At 40.6% G+C, this 15849-nt stretch overlaps 2 protein-coding genes across 2 annotated transcripts; one reads left to right on the top strand and one right to left on the bottom strand.

The window, feature by feature from the left end:
- Window positions 1-254: 254 nt before the first annotated feature.
- Window positions 255-3413, bottom strand: mxd3 (MAX dimerization protein 3). Its single transcript, XM_083914833.1, has 6 exons — window positions 3278-3413; window positions 2521-2626; window positions 2317-2346; window positions 2042-2156; window positions 1704-1869; window positions 255-779 (listed from the first exon to the last, which is right to left on the bottom strand). The coding sequence occupies exons 1-6, from the start codon at window positions 3345-3347 to the stop codon at window positions 661-663; spliced, it is 606 nt and encodes a 201-aa protein (XP_083770959.1). The 5' UTR covers window positions 3348-3413; the 3' UTR covers window positions 255-660.
- A 1364-nt stretch (window positions 3414-4777) lies between these two features.
- fam193b (family with sequence similarity 193 member B) lies at window positions 4778-15414 on the top strand. Its single transcript, XM_083915791.1, has 10 exons — window positions 4778-5036; window positions 6275-6553; window positions 7201-7387; window positions 10573-10791; window positions 11207-11618; window positions 11750-11933; window positions 12059-12292; window positions 13706-14759; window positions 14852-14927; window positions 15076-15414. The coding sequence occupies exons 1-10, from the start codon at window positions 4875-4877 to the stop codon at window positions 15170-15172; spliced, it is 2904 nt and encodes a 967-aa protein (XP_083771917.1). The 5' UTR covers window positions 4778-4874; the 3' UTR covers window positions 15173-15414.
- Window positions 15415-15849: the final 435 nt, after the last annotated feature.

Below are 15849 nucleotides of genomic sequence, written 5' to 3' on the forward strand. Positions count from 1 at the left end.
AGTGCAATGTGTGGACGTTTTGTGCAACAGAAGAAAAAAATACATGACGGAACTCACATAATAGAACAATACAAAACATAGCACAGATTAATGTTTAAGTGCATGCTACACGTGGCATTTCTGAAATATTAACTTAGTGCTAACGGAAAGCTGTACGGAATACTAGACCAAATCTGATTTAAGGCAGAATTCGGTATAGACATAGTGTGGTAAAGAATAAGTTAAGAGGTTTGAATAAAAAGCACTTATTTGGTTCTTTTAAAAGCCTGTCAAGACAAATTGATAAAGATGAATGAGTAGAACAGAATCATCAAGTTACAGACACGTCGTGGCTGAGGAAAGAAATGCCATTAATGATGCCAGAAAATATATATATATATATATGCATAATGTTCCACCCCAGCCCAGTGAATTTTTTTTACTGCTATTCAGTGCAAATGAACACAGCTCATTAATATCATTGTGGTTTACGTTGTAGTCTGACATCATTTGCAAGAAGAATGTCAGAAATTATTCCTTTTGTAACAAAAAAAATACTTTTTTTAGTTGTACAGTAACATTTCTTCATGCTCCCTCTTCCTGTGTTGGCTTGATTTTGGAATGTTTTTCTCCTCTTCCTATGCACCCGGTGACAATAGATGTGATACCGTGTTACTGCTGTCATAGCCAGGCTTTGTCCATGCTGGAGTAACAGTGGTCGGCATCAGTGTGCGTAATGCTCAGTCCGTCAGAGTCCACACAGTCAAACACGATGCTCTCCACATCAACCTCCACATCCTCTGTGAGGTAAAAAAAAAAAGGTCAAATCCATTAGCGGAAGGAAATATGAGAAACTATCACACACACAGAATAAAATCACAGAATATCAAATGAATGTTCGATGTATCTCAACTCTTCAGAGGTGTAAAACAAAAAAACTCAACTATTTAAATGATTTAACTTTAAATTATTAATTTGCACAATAGAATTTGTATGACAACAAAATGTAAGAGAGACCATTTGTATGATTAAGAAAAAGCCTTTATGCATATAGCCTTTTCTGGAACTCCCAATTCCCATTAAGACCAGAATTAAAGTGGTTTGACTCAAGGTTATAATTGTTTTTTTTGTTTTTTTAAAAGGTTTAGCTTTAAGATATTTAATTTCATTCTTCTTTAAAAAAAAAAAAAGAAGGTTAAGTTGCCAGGTACAATGTCTAGCTACATACACATAAAACTTACATGTTAGGAGAATTGCTTAGTGTTTAATCTTCATGCTACTTTAGTGTCCGATGTAAATAACAGCGTCATCTCCTGGAATGTCAAGTCCGTTCATTTTGTGTGGTTCGACGTTACAAGAGTCGACAGAAATCGACGTGGCTTCCTTTTTTCAGAAGTGAAATATTAGCTGAAAAAGTTCAACTGAAATGAATTTACTTTCATTTGTACTCTAATTTGTTGTTGTAACCAGGCAATATCCCTTCAGTTAAGTTTTTGTTTTGTTTCAGTTCACTAAAAATATTTTTCGCTGCTTATTTTCATTTAAGTTTCACTTTTAATTTACTAGAATAACCTTGGTTTGAATGTCAGAGAATAATGCTCAAAATAATCACAGGTTGCACTTCTTGAAACAAAACCTTTCATCACACTTTAAGCTAGAAAGCAAGGCTAAGCATTACTGTGCCTGTGCCTAGGTGGGACCCTTCTTGTGTCTGACAGACGTACCTCTGTCTGAGTCCGACCTCTCGGACGACATGGTCGACCCCTGACTGTCGTTCCTCATCCTCTCTGAGCCTCTCTGCAGCTGCTCCAGCCGAACCCGCAGCTCTCTCTGCTCCCAGCGCAGGCGGCCCTTCATCTTCTCTGCGCGCTCATCCTGCTCCTGCAGCTTCTGCGATGAGGAAGCAGAGAGACAGACAAGTGAGCGGTGTACTAAAAAAGTAGCGTAAAACCCTCAGGTAAGCATTTGGAGACAACCGAGTGCCGTTGGGAAATCCACACAAACGGGACAATAACTCTCGACTAGGACTTCTATCAGTATGATGCTATGGTTTCGTGCCTACCTTTATGTGGAGTTGGGCTCGCCTCAGCAGGTTGAGCGTGGTGTTCCTCATTGAGTCGGACGACAGAGGGACTTGCTTCTTGAGCTGCTCCAGGCAGTGCCTCAGCTGAGCTCGTCTACAAAAGGACAACAACAGACAACAGACGCTGTTAATCCAAGTGAAGATAGGGTGATTGTTGCTTACTCTCTCAAACTGTGATCACAATAACAAGTGTATTTTGCTACGATAAACAGAAAATGGGATATCATTGTTTATCATGACAAAATATTCCTTACCTGTTTTTTTCCAGCTCGTTGTGAACCGACCTACAGACAGAAAGAGAGTTTGTTAAGATATTAAATACATGCATGACAAGAAACTGCGGCATGGCCATGTTTGTATCTGTTCATGCTTTTGTGAGGTGTTAAACTAGTTCTTTGTCAAATTGAAATTTCACAACCACACCCTCTTGTCAGTTGTCTGTTATGCAATGTATTCACCTATTTCCACCACCAGCAGCAGATATCTTTTTGCTCTTCTGTTTGCTTCTCTTGTCAGAGTGATCTGGGCTGAGAGGCAGGACTGAAGCATATCCATGTTCTGCCTCTGTGCAGGAATACATAAAAAAAAAAAAATACATCACCGCTGTGAAAGAAAATAGCCTGAAATTCAATCGTATCAATGTTAAAAGCAAATCTTCCCCATCGTTAACGTGAGTCAACCAAAGTGCTACACATCGACATACACAGTTATTCCCTTCGTCTATTGTCTCGCCCTACTTTTTAAGCTGAGGAGGACAAAAGCAGCCGACTGCTGTCATCAGCTGGACGTTTTGTGTTTTGGCGCCATCACACTCGCCACCTATTATACAACTACTTTCTGCAGCCTCATACACAACAATAACACAATACGATGCCTGCCGTGTGTAAATAATAACTGCATAGTATTTGTCTCACTTTCGTTCACCGTAAGGAGCTTTCACCGCCGCCCGGGGCTCATATTCAAATTGATCCAGATTGGCGCCTTTGAGTACAATGATGTGACGGGTATGTAGGTCACTGAGTCAAATGGGAAAGCTCGCCTCAACTCAACTTAAAGCGAGATTTTTAAGGATTTCTCGAATAGCTGCATTGTATTAAGTATCTACGTTATGTCTTGCATGGATAGTTGCAGTCGCTTCATTGTGCATTTTGTTGTTTTGACAATAATCAACTTCCTCCCCGTTAGACTGACAGCTATCGTGACAAAAACTCTTACCTCGCTCTCTTCTCTCCAGAAACTCAGCAGCCCGAAGGAGCACCTGGATGTTGCAAACGTGTCCGTCCATTATTATGGTTTGTTTAGACTAAAACAACCGAGGTTAAACAAATCTACTGTGTGCGGTGTACGCGGCAGCAGCCTGAAGTAGATGAAGCTGTGTCTGTGTCTAAATCTTACGTCCTAAACACACAGAGCCCCGACACTGACGCTGCATTCACGTGTTCCACGTGAACTCGGATTTAAGACGACTGTCATAATTACGACCCGGTGGGAATCAAGTTTGTCGGATAACAAGTAAAACGATTAAGGAATTGCCTTTTTATAGTCTCGTAAACACTATTAACGTAAAAATTATGTGGTAATTATATTATAATGGGTCCATGCATGGGTCATAATGCCACATTTAGCCTACGATGGCAATATTTCTGAAAGCATTTGAAGGCGTCACAGACAAACGTAAAACAAGCCCCCCTCCCCTCTCTTCTCCTCTCATAGCGCCTTTATTTTTAGATAATTTATTATTTTTGGCTGGTTTACTATATTGACATGGACTTGATTAATATTGGCATGTGCTTATGAGTATCTGCCTCTTTTGTATGAAAACATAAAACAACACAGTTTATAAGATGATCGTCTGTGAGTTAGTTGTACAAAAATGTATTTTCGCATAGTATGTGTTTTTCTTATGTTTTGTCTTACTTACATGTGTGAATGTGTGGAAAAAATATACATATATACCTCAACTCCAGCCTACATCCATCATTTTTACAGTTACATTTGCATTTTTTCAACGTGAGACTGTCTGCAGACAGCATGACAACAAAAGCATATTTATTTAACTATCATAAATGATGTGCTGCTTAATAAATATGTTGGAACATCTGTAAGGAGGGCTAAACATGACTTAAGTCTCGACAAATAAATACGAAACTAAATGTATAAATTAAAAAATATATATATATATATATATAATATAAATGCATAAATAAATGCATGACTAAATGGGACCTCCTACCTCATTAACATATGGACACAGAAATAAATGAACACAAATGTAGAAATAAATGCAAAGCTATAAATACATGTTTATTTATTTATTTGTACATTTGTTTATGCATGTATTTGTGTATTCATGTATGTATGCATTTGTTCATCATTGTATTTATTTATACATTGATTCGTGCGTTAATTCATTTATTTTTTATTTCAGCATTTTTCTTTATTTATTCCTGTATTTATTCATACATTTATTTATGCATTGATTTGTTAAGAATACATTTAAATCATGTTTAGTCCTCCACAGAACGCTAAGAAAGTGGGAGGAGAGGATTGCCCTCACTAAACATGGCGGCGTCTGGCTTCACCGCCCGCGTCAGGTTTCAGTCGTAGTCTCAGTGTGGTAAGTGAAGCCTCGATGCCAGCAGTATCTTTAACCTATGAACTCCTGAGTGTGCCAGTCCTCCGCCATATTGACTGTTGTCTTGACTGGAGGAGATAGAGAACATTTGAGGTCCGAGAAGAAACGAAAGTCTGCTCTCCAAAATAATTGAAACTGGTGCAAACTTGGCCAAAGCGTGTTATAAACACCACCGTGATGGCGAGAAAGAAAAGCAAGCAGCAAGGGGTCGCTCAGAAGGAGCTTGCGCCTGGACAGCAGCAGACCGCACCGAAGAGCCCAGTCTCTCCCGGCGATGCAGCTGACGGTGGCGGCGGAGATGCTGGGCTGGATAGACTGGCCACTACCAGGGCGAACCAGGTAGGTTAGCTAGCCTTTGGGCTAGCACCTCTCTGCTAATCCAAGCATCCTCCATTGTGCCTTTTATTTCATGTGTCTAGATCCTGCAGAGATGAAGTAATATATGCATCCGCTGGCTTGGTTGAATGCTATTTCATCTTTATGTAGAAGTCTCCCACGTCGTTGATAATTAAATAAATAATACGTTCAACTTAGCGAGCAGACTAGTCCCCAACAGGCGGCGTTGAGGCAGTATTGAGGCTAGCATGGCAGCTCATCTCCTCTGCTGGGACAGGTGACATTGTGTCTCGGAAACGGGTCGTTCATTTTCCAGCGCTCACAAACTCCTCACCCGCCCAGCTAACATTTAGCCAGAAGGCTAGCCGGGCTATCGTGTCGCTAGCGTGCCGCAAACGTGCTTACTGCCTCCACTTGAACCACAGGAATCCCTCAGCCGACAGGAGCTAACAGCTGCTAGCTAAGCTAATGAGCTAGTTAGCTAAAAGAGAGGACGGGTTTGTAACACGGCTAGCTAACTCTCATGCATGGTTCGAGCTCTTTATTCGACTCCATAGTGTCCCTCTTTTCTGCTGTGCAGCACTGTTCTATCGGAGCTAATGTCAAAAGTTTCAATGCATGCAGTTATCAGCAAGTGATGCCCCAGCGTTAGCTACATCGGAGGCAGTAACGTTAGCCTTCTAAGTTGAGGGTAAACACTAACCTTAAAAAGAGAAGATGGTACCCTGTAGGCTGGACCGCTGTCGCCCCAGCAACCAGCTAACCTTTCATCTGACCTCAGAGCTCTATTACATTTTATACCACGTGTGTAACACTCCCCATAACTATAAATTCAATGTTTACCACCAAGGCAAAATTGTGTTGTGCTCTTGAATAGCCTGATTATAACTTTAAGGTAATATCCATCATTATATCATCATCATCATCCAGAAAACATGGGAAACCTCTTTCTCTATTACATATAACTGTTTCAGAGAGGTACCTAATAAACTGTAAACTGTTGTAAGAAAGTCCAGTGTGGCCTTACTTTGCCTTTATTTGTTTATATGAGCAATACCTCCTGCATTTTTAGCATTTTGTACATTTGTAGTATATGCGTACATATAAAAAATTACATTTTATAACCTGTCTGTTTGATTGTCTACTATGTTTAGAGACATCCGACCACCATCTAGACCCTATTGTGATAATGTGATCACAGGCTAATACTTGACCTCTTTATTCTCTTTTTCTCTACCTAGCCTATGCACACCTGCTGCCTCCTGTGTCACCGAGAATTTAAGGACTGGGGAGCGAGCTCTGTGAACGGACTCCCTGGGGGCCATGGGACTAAGCTGGCTGATGCTGTGCCTGCGCTCTCCCAGGCCTTATTGCGGGAGGCGCCAGGGCGTAAGCTTGCTGATGCGGTGCCCTCGCTGTCTCAGTCTCTGCTGGGAGAGGTGCCTCTGTGGATATGTCAGAGCTGCTGCAAAAGTGTGGAAGAGGAAGAGAGGCGGAGCACCCAGGAGCAACCGACGCCGGTAAATAAAAGTGGACTGATTTGGGTCATATGTCTGGATCCTTTTTACTACTTTTTAGTTTAACTGTGTTGGTCTTTGTCAATTGAGGTAATCTCATCTTTATTCATTATACCAGGCACTGCATGTGCTTACTCACTAAATACATCTGTCTCTCTCAATGTCATGTTGGATTTAATACGTTTAAACATGCCGTGTACCTTTTGGTCTTCAGAAGTAACCTTATTTTGTGTTTGTGTCACTGTGGCATATGTAAGGCGGCAGCAGCAGCAGCTACTCCCTTTGATTTCTTAGTTGTTTTTACATGTACACTTTACATAAAATGCAAATTTTGAAGACTTCTCTATTATCATACTTAAGATTGACTGCAGATGAACATTGTGTTCAAGAAGCTCTGCAGTAGTCAGCGCAAACTTACAAATGTCACTTTCAAATAGCGCAGAAGGAAGGATTGTAATACAGTCCCCCGCAGTGATTTTAACATTTGTTTCCTGTTTACCTAAGATTGATTAAAACAGTTAAAAGATGTCACAATCGCATTAATGTATTACAAGCTAATATTGGTAGGCCCTTCTGCCACTGGTGCCAAAATGTAAGCTTATGAGGACAGCCCTGTGATTAACCAGTTGGGTTTTTTTTTTTTTATTCAGGTACCATTGTCACACTCTTCCTCCTGTAAGTCCCAAAGCTGTGGGAACGGTTACCCGGAGCAAAGTACTGTGGACTGGGACCCGAGTTCCTTCCTGTCAGCCCACAAACTGTCAGGTCTCTGGAACTCTGCCCACACCAACGGAGGGGAACACTGCAACCACAACACTTCTTCACACTCACAACAAGGTCTGTCATCACAGGGTAAAACACAGCTCCAGAAAACATTTAATGACCGTGACAGTAATTGCTGAAATTATCACAAATGTGGTTAGAATCAGAGCTCTACAGAGGGCTTGGTAGCTTACGTACTTAACAATAGCATCTAACATGCAATAATCTGTATACCATAAATACCGTATACTGTACTGTTGATATATATGTATGTATGTATGTATGTATATGTATATGTATGTATGTATATATATGTATGTATATATATATATGTATGTATGTATATGTGTGTGTGTGTGTGTGTGTGTATGTAGTTAACCACAGTTGTAAGGTGCCGGAAAAGCTTGCAAAAGCATCTTTAAAAGCTTAAAAAGTGCTTGAATTTCACTGTGGAAAAGGTACCCTGAATCTATTACACCTGTCTTGTTTACTTCCTGAGGTTCTTAGAGTTCAATATAAAAGGTGGAATAATGATTTAAGATAAGCTTGTCGTCAAAACTACCACATTTGCTGTCCTCTAAAATGTTTGACATTGCAGTGACTTGGATCTGAACAATGTTTATCACTGGAAAGGTGTTTTCACATTCCTCTCCTGAAGGAGGAAATGTCTGTACACTTCTCTGCAATTTGAAATTTAAACATAGCCCAGGCAAGCTTCAGTTGGTACGTCACTAAACCTTAAACCAATGGCTTTCCAATATGGGAAACCTTATTAGACGGGGGGGACTACTTGAACGCAACACCGTTAAAGAAACCTGAAACCTCCAGCTCAGAGCAGACTGTCAGTACAGATAGAAAACACACTGCCATCATAGCTGTCAGCCACTGACAGTTACAATCTAACAAGCTAACAAACAACAGAAACTACAAAAAAGATGCTAACTACACTTAACATTCTGATACATCTGTTAGTGGCCGGTTTTAGGACACAAGAGATTCCTCATCTGAGTCTGTTGGGTTCAGGATGCTGAAACCTTCGTTGCAGGTCGCTAACATTAGCTCCATGGGCAGGAAGCCGAGGCTCTGTGTCCACCCGTTTATCCACGTAGCTCCGCGAGTCGCACCCTCCATACCGCGAGTTGGCGATTTACTTAAAATATTAATTATAGCAGAGTAGTTTTTACATACTTTAAAATGTTTCTAGAGATGGATTTAATTTAATATTTTAAGAATTTTCTTATCAGAGGCCACTTACTGCTTTGTGTAAAAATGTAAATGTTATCAAGCTGTGCTTTAATCAGAGTCAAATATCAGTGTCAGGGAAAGTTTTCAGTAAAGCGGAGGCAAATTTCCAAACTTTTAATATAATTCAGGCAAAATTTTAATCTTCTTGATTCAGTTATTCCATCATACTAGTCAGTTCTACTAAAATATCCAGAGCTACAGGAATTGAGCCTCAGAAACTCTTTGGTGAAAAGTGATCATCTCTCAAACGCATTGTGATTTATTTTTCTCAAAATATTTTTGCTTTAATGAACAGACCTCCTTAATGCGATTTGTGAAGTTGTGTTTTTTGATTGTTGACTTTTTCATGAAGGATATTATTGATTTTCCAGTTAGGATTGTTGCCACAAAGATGCATTAATACATTTTTAATTAAAATTGAAGCATGATGTATCTCAGTTTTCAACGCAATAAGACATTGCAGTTAACAGATTTTCTTACTTTGCCTGACATGCCTGAGAAAAGAGTAATTAATGTAAAAGTAATGCTGGGTGGTAGACTAAATGAACAGGTACCTGTTTTCATTTTCCGTAGGGTATGATTTTTTCATATACTGCCATACTGATGCTCAACTGAAATAGTTGCTTCAATAGGCAGCAAAAAACAGACCCTTAGTAAGTCACAAAAAACTCCAACACACCACACATCAACAAGTTATAACACAAATAATTGTACATTGTAGGCCTGACAGTAAAACCAGCTACTCTGTTATAATGTGGAAGAACCAGACTCTTGAAAAAATGCCATGATAGAAAAATTTTGGTCATACCAGCACTGTGTGAAAGTGAGACATGTTTGTTCTGCACCTGAGAAAGGCAGTTGTTTATCAAATGGGAAGCATGGCATTTCAGACAGCTGTGGTCTTGGCTTTTGTCTGTTTTCTTCCTGTTTCTTGGCTCTAATCAAATCATTTTGTAGGTGTTACCTGGTGCGTATCTTTGGTTGTATTTCTTATACAGCAAATAGACGTGAAGTGAAAGTAGTCATACATGATGGCATATGTGGACAGTTAGTGCAGCTGTGCCTTTCCTGCATGGGAATACATTCAAAATGATATGTTTTACTTTTATTTATTGAGAAAATTTGTTGATATTTGCTGGTGACCAATTATGTTTTTTGACTAGAAGCAATACCAAACAAATATTCTTTAAGCCTTAAATTGGATGGGAACTGAGCTATTTAATGTTTGTCACACACTTGCACGGTTTTAAGTTGGAATAAAGTTCCACGGACTTTGTACAACTTCTACTGGTGAGCACGGGTGATTGCCAGCAAGAAATACAGCCACTGTCCAGGTCATCGTTATCCCCAAAGTCAAAAGCAACTGGACTTGGTTGTTTTTCTAGGAAGATGTTTCACCTCTCATCCAAGAGGCTGATGAAGCCTAGACAAACAACCAAGCCCAGCTGCTTTTGACTTTGGGGTTGTTGTACACAAGAAAATTGTTTGTTATATAATTCAAAGGTTGTAGTACTACTTCCTCGTTTTTATTTTGGTTACCTTAAGGGGTCTGAATGTTGGTTTCTTTCGCATAGCAGTGAAAAATGATTGCCGTTGGACCGTTAAACAAGTCTAAACATGCCTCCAATATTTACAAAACATAAACCACAGTCCAAAAAGTCTTTGTTCAAAGTTCAAACGTGTTGAATTACTAAAATCTCAGCACCTGGAAATTGTTGATCAAAGCTCTCAAACACTCCGAGACATGATGGCAATTTTGTGATATGGACAGTAAAATCTATCCAACTGTTTCCCTCAGTCTCACCACTTTTTCTATGACATTTTTAAAACAATATGCCAACAAATTAAGCGGCAATTGCTTTGTGTAGTTCTGTTCTTCAGCCACGTTTTAGCAAACTTTGTGGAAAGTGTTGTTCTAATCAACAAAGTAGTACGCTTTATTGTAACTGTCGTCACATTGTCTCAAACCCCTCATCAATTACCTTTTGTATTCACTAAACATTTTTCATCTCCAGGTATAACAATAGGATCATCCTGTCATGAGAAAAGAGGTCTTCACGAAGCGCCTGGGAAAACTGCTAAAACGTTGGGGACCAAAGTCTGTCCCTACAGTCATCCGTCATCCCAGAATTCCAGTGGATCCTCTGCTGGCAACCCCCTGTCTACCTCAGCAGACCTTTGTAAGACCACTCCCAAGCACTTCAAGACCATGTGCCGTCGACCAACGCCACCAGGTGATATTCCTGTGACTAAAAGAGTAACTTACTGTAATGGACACCCTCATTTAAACAATAGTTATTATATTGCAGAGATCTTGTTTTTTTTTAAATTTTAGACTTTTTACACTTAAAAATCGGCATGCTAGTGCATGTATTTTAACTTGGACTCAACCCTAAGTAAACTTTGCCAACGTATAGAAAAATATAATGGAGACAATTTACTTTACATCTAAAACCTTAGTAGTAATTGCATTATTGTAACTGGCCTACTCATTCGAGATAGTGTGTGTATATAGACATATTCAGGTAATTTAAAAAAAACATGAAATAAACTGTGCAGACCAGAAACACCAATTGATGCACTATGTAAAATGATGGTTCAGCGTTTGTGATCTACAAGTCATTTTTATTCATGTTTCTCATTGCCCAGGTGAAGCCTTCCACCCCAGTGATCACCATCAACACACAGACTTGTCGGTACCCCCAAACAGTCCCACCGGCCTGTCATCCCAGCATTCCTCCCTCCTGCCCCCAAAGCCGAACTCTGGGCAACACAGCCACGTAACCTCCTCGTCCGGCACTGGTGTGGCGGCCCACGCTCCCTTCTCTCCGCTGGTACCAAACCTCCACGGCCCTCCAGCAAAACTTAATTCTCCCAGCCCAGACAGCCCAACATCTGTCCATAAGCCCAGCCCATGCAAAAACTCCCACATTCCTGCCGTGAACACACAACACAGCAAACTGGGCACGTCTATCATGGGCTGTAACCACCCTTGTAATGGACACAGTGCAGGAACAGTGGCCACTTCAAATGTGGGTCATCTGACAGCGGGGGCCTGCAGGTTAGTATTATTATCTCAACATTGCTTTTCTTGAGAATGTTAAATTGAGAAACGACTTCTGTAAGTGTGTTGATTAAAAATACAAATGCCTTCTAAGGGTCAATGTCTTTTCTTTCTTTTTTTTCTCGTAGGGACCAGGCATGTAAGGGGCACAAAATGACTAATGGGACGTTGTGCCACCCTTCATCTGAACTGGAGGAGGGAGAGGATGAAGACAGCAGCTCTGAGAGGAGCTCCTGTGCCTCCTCTTCCACCAACCAGAAGGATGGGAAGTACTGTGACTGTTGCTACTGCGAGTTCTTTGGACACAATGCGGTACTTTTGAAATTTGTTACTCCCCTCTTTTTATGTAGTAATTAAGAGTTCTCTTTGTTATTGCATACTTGTATTTATAAAAAGTTAACATGGAAATATGTTTGTTATATATTATTTGGTCACAGCCTCCAGCTGCACCAACCAGCCGCAACTACGCTGAGATCCGAGAGAAGCTCCGCTCACGTCTGACCAGGCGCAAAGAGGAGTTGCCGCCGCGTCCAGATTCCGAACTGACAGTGGCTGGTGCCATCGACAACCGGGACGTAGATGAGCTGCTAGACTTCATAAACAGTTCTGAGCCCAAACCTGTCAACAGTGCCAAGGCTGCCAAACGGGCCCGACACAAACAAAAGAAGAAGGTGTGGTAACGTTAGAAACAATGTGTTCAAATGTTTTTTCATTTGAATTTGAATATTTTTCACCTAATGTATAGGCCTGTGTATTGTTTAAAGATATTGATACTAGTACCCATACAATACCATACCAACCATAGTGACCAAACTTTATTCCATACGTTACTTTATTATTATATGAACATATTTTCTTCAAATCCTAAAACAAAAGAAACCATATTGATAATAAATGTTTGGTAAACACAAGCACCTCTACAAGAACTTTACCTTTCGATTTCAGTCCAGATAGCTGTAGGACACATTAAGTTTGTATTAACTTAATTCAGCCCCGATACGGAATTAAGAGAGAACAGCTAACAATGAAGGCCATATCATTGAGACAAAGTTAGAAACAGCAACTCTGGATTACATGAATGCATCATTTCCTGTTAGTCCCTCGTGTAGACAGGTCATTTGAATCCTGTGTGGAAATGGCGGACTCTTCCACTAATGAAAACTATTACCGTATTTTTCGGATTATAAGAACTGTTTTTTTCATAGTTTGGCCGGGGGTGCGACTTATACTCTGGAGCGACTTATGTGTGAAATTATTAACACATTACCGTAAAATATCAAATAATAGGCCGGGCTATTATTTATCTCAGTCACGTAAGAGACTAGGCGATCGTCACACACACACACGTCAACTGGTCAAATTCGGCGGGGGCGGGTCATGGCAGAAGTGCATTGTGAAAAAAAAAATGCTAGCTGCTAATGCTTGAGCTAAGCGGCGCATTGTCTACCTTTGGAGTTGGCGGAGTTGTTCAGAAGTGACACAGAGGAAGAAGAGTTTATTGGATTTAGTGATTAGGAGTGACAGATTGTTTGGTAAACGTATAGCATGTTCTATATGTTATAATTATTTGAATGACTCTTACAGTTATATGTTACGTTAACATACCAGGCACGTTCTCAGTTCGTTGTTTATGCGTCATATAACGTACACTTATTCAGCCTGTTGTTCTCTATTCTATTTTTATTTTAAATTGCCTTTCAAGATGAAATGTCTATTCTTGGTGTTGGATTTAATCAAATAAATTTCCCCAAAAAATGCGACTTATACTCGAGTGCGGCTTATATGTTTTTTTCCTTCTTTATTATGCATTTTCGGCTTGGGAGACTTGTACTCCGGAGCGACTTTTAATACGAAAAATACGGTATATAGTGAGGTAATTATATAATGTAAATTGAGTCATCAAAGGGATTTGCTGTCATGGAAATCTTATGGATTATATCTTAAAACCAGGAAATTAATAATCAAAGAATATGTAAACAACCTTAGTTTTAAAAAAATTAAAAGTTATGTAAAGTTAATCTCTATAACTTTCCATTTTGTGTGTATCTGTTTTGACTCTCAAGCCTGTACCATTTCTGTTTCAGGAAAAAGCTCAGCAGGGCATGGGTGCTGCAGGCAGTGACCCCCACTCCAATCAATCTGATACTGTCGACGACGAGCCCATCCCTGATGGTTCAGAGGCCAGTCGGTTGCTTGATTGGCCTCAACTGGAGCTAGAGCGCGTCAACAGTTTCCTCACCAGTCGGCTTGAAGAGATTAAGAACACCATCAAAGACTCAATTCGGGCCTCATTTAGCATGTACGACCTCAATCTGGATGTTAATGACTTCCCAAAGAAGGCAGCCACGTTGGAAGGCAACCATTTATTGTCCCATCTCAATGGTTCCTCTGACCTGCAGCAGATAGACCTTGACCTGGCCCCTCTTTCACTGGGAACCTTTAAGAGCCACCTGGAACTGGTTAATGGATGGGAGGACACAACCACGGTCTCATCCCCTAATACCACCACCACCTCGGCATCAGGGGTCACTGCTGGATCCAAGGACATCCAGCGGTTGCACACTACCCCCAGTCTCTCAAAGCTCATAAGGGTTCGGTCCCCAGAAAGATGCACTTCCACTGGATGCGACAGTTTGCCACAGGTGCCAGCCCAAGCTACAGCTAAATCGAACGAGGATGCCCCTGATCCCAAGAACTCAACAATCGGGAACGGCGGTGCAAAGTCAAAGAAGAATAAAAAGCAGCAGCAAAGACAGGATCAATCTGTGTCAGAGCAAACTTCGAACAAACTAACCAAAGCTGCCTCTGGGAATGACACACAGAGAAACAATGAGTGTAAAGAAATAACTTCTAATGGCTCAAAAGTTGGGAACAAACAGCCCCAGCACACTGCAGACAACCACAGAAATGGGCTCAAAAAAGCTGAGGAGGGCAGATCGTCAAAACATGCGGCAAATGGCAGCCTCTCGAATACACAGAGAGGGAAAGGTGACGCAGACACACGCGGAGGTCGGCCTGAGCAGGATTCAGAAAGCAAAGCCCACCCAAGCATTCCAACAAATGGGCAGCAACAGCAGCAAGCCAAGGGGAAAAATAAGAAGAACAAGAACAAGGGTGAAAAATCCAGCAGTGCTATTGGTACAATAAGCTCAAAACTTGTGCAAAATTGTAATTGTTTCTCTAATTGTAATGTATTTTGCTAATGTTTGATCTTTATTGTTATTCCCTAGATGATGTATTTCTCCCCAAAGATGTGGATCCAACAGAAATGGACGAAATTGATCGCGAAGTGGAATACTTCAAAAGGTGGGCTTGACATAGCGGCGTATCAAGATTTAGTTTTAGTTTATTTTTTAACCCGAGCTCAGCTAAACTTTTGTATCGATCATCACTAAAACTCTTGCATAATGTCTTCTTCCTCCTCCTCTTGTTTCTCTGTCTTTGTTCCCTCCAGGTTTTGCCTTGATTCAGCAAAACAAACTCGCCAGAAGGTAGCAGTGAATTGGTCCAACTTCAGCCTCAAAAAGGTTCCTTCCAATGCAGCTCAATAACTTGGACGAGTGCCAGAAAAAAAACTTCACACCACAAACTCTTTCAGTAGAGCCCCATTTGGCCTGAGGCCTTCTCTCATTCCCTGTTTTCTTCTCTTCCTTAATAAGCCAAGGGACCCTGGTTCAAAATCCTACTCTCCATTCAGAGGACTGAAACATAACTTGTGGCTGACAAGCCAGGGATCATTCTCACGGCCAACTCTACCCTCTGCTATTATTGCAATGTTCACTAAATGAGAGATGCAAAAATGGAAAAAAGTCTGTTGAATCCACTGCATCCATGTGCTTACGTATGTAGTATGTAAACAATTACCTTTCATGAAATAAATGTTTTTATCACAAATCTGAGACATTTTAACGTTGTTAAACTTTTGAATTCCAATCAGTTCAATTTGGTGCTTATCATACTTTACATTTTGTGTTGCTAGTTTCCCGCTCACCACACCAGTCTCAGTCGACACGAGACAATTTGCCTTGTACCGAACAACCGTCAAAAAGGAGCACAAGAAAACATTTTGACCTTATTTTGGGGGAAAACACTCGTACCTTCTCTTCTGCGGGGGGCAATGATTTTACACAAAACCGACTGCGGTGCATTCAGTGTTTGTTGATAGTTTTTAATTGGAATACTTGATTGAGAACATGATTGAGAAATCAAATGACAAACACTTGATGAC

This window comes from Echiichthys vipera (assembly GCF_963691815.1).
Source record: "Echiichthys vipera genome assembly, chromosome: 6".
NCBI lineage: Eukaryota > Metazoa > Chordata > Actinopteri > Perciformes > Trachinidae > Echiichthys > Echiichthys vipera.

Bases quoted from the DNA above. Each gene is read 5' to 3' on its own strand.
- mxd3 (XM_083914833.1), bottom strand. From the start codon at position 3,347: ATGGACGGACACGTTTGCAACATCCAGGTGCTCCTTCGGGCTGCTGAG. The intron at 2,347-2,520 runs GTGAATACATTG...TTCTGTCTGTAG, and splicing joins GCTGCTGGTGGTGGAAATAG to GTCGGTTCACAACGAGCTGG. The intron at 1,870-2,041 runs GTAGGCACGAAA...TCCTCATCGCAG, and splicing joins GAGCCCAACTCCACATAAAG to AAGCTGCAGGAGCAGGATGA.
- fam193b (XM_083915791.1), top strand. From the start codon at position 4,875: ATGGCGAGAAAGAAAAGCAAGCAGCAAGGGGTCGCTCAGAAGGAGCTT. The intron at 10,792-11,206 runs GTGATATTCCTG...CTCATTGCCCAG, and splicing joins CCGTCGACCAACGCCACCAG to GTGAAGCCTTCCACCCCAGT. The intron at 11,619-11,749 runs GTTAGTATTATT...TTTTTCTCGTAG, and splicing joins CTGACAGCGGGGGCCTGCAG to GGACCAGGCATGTAAGGGGC.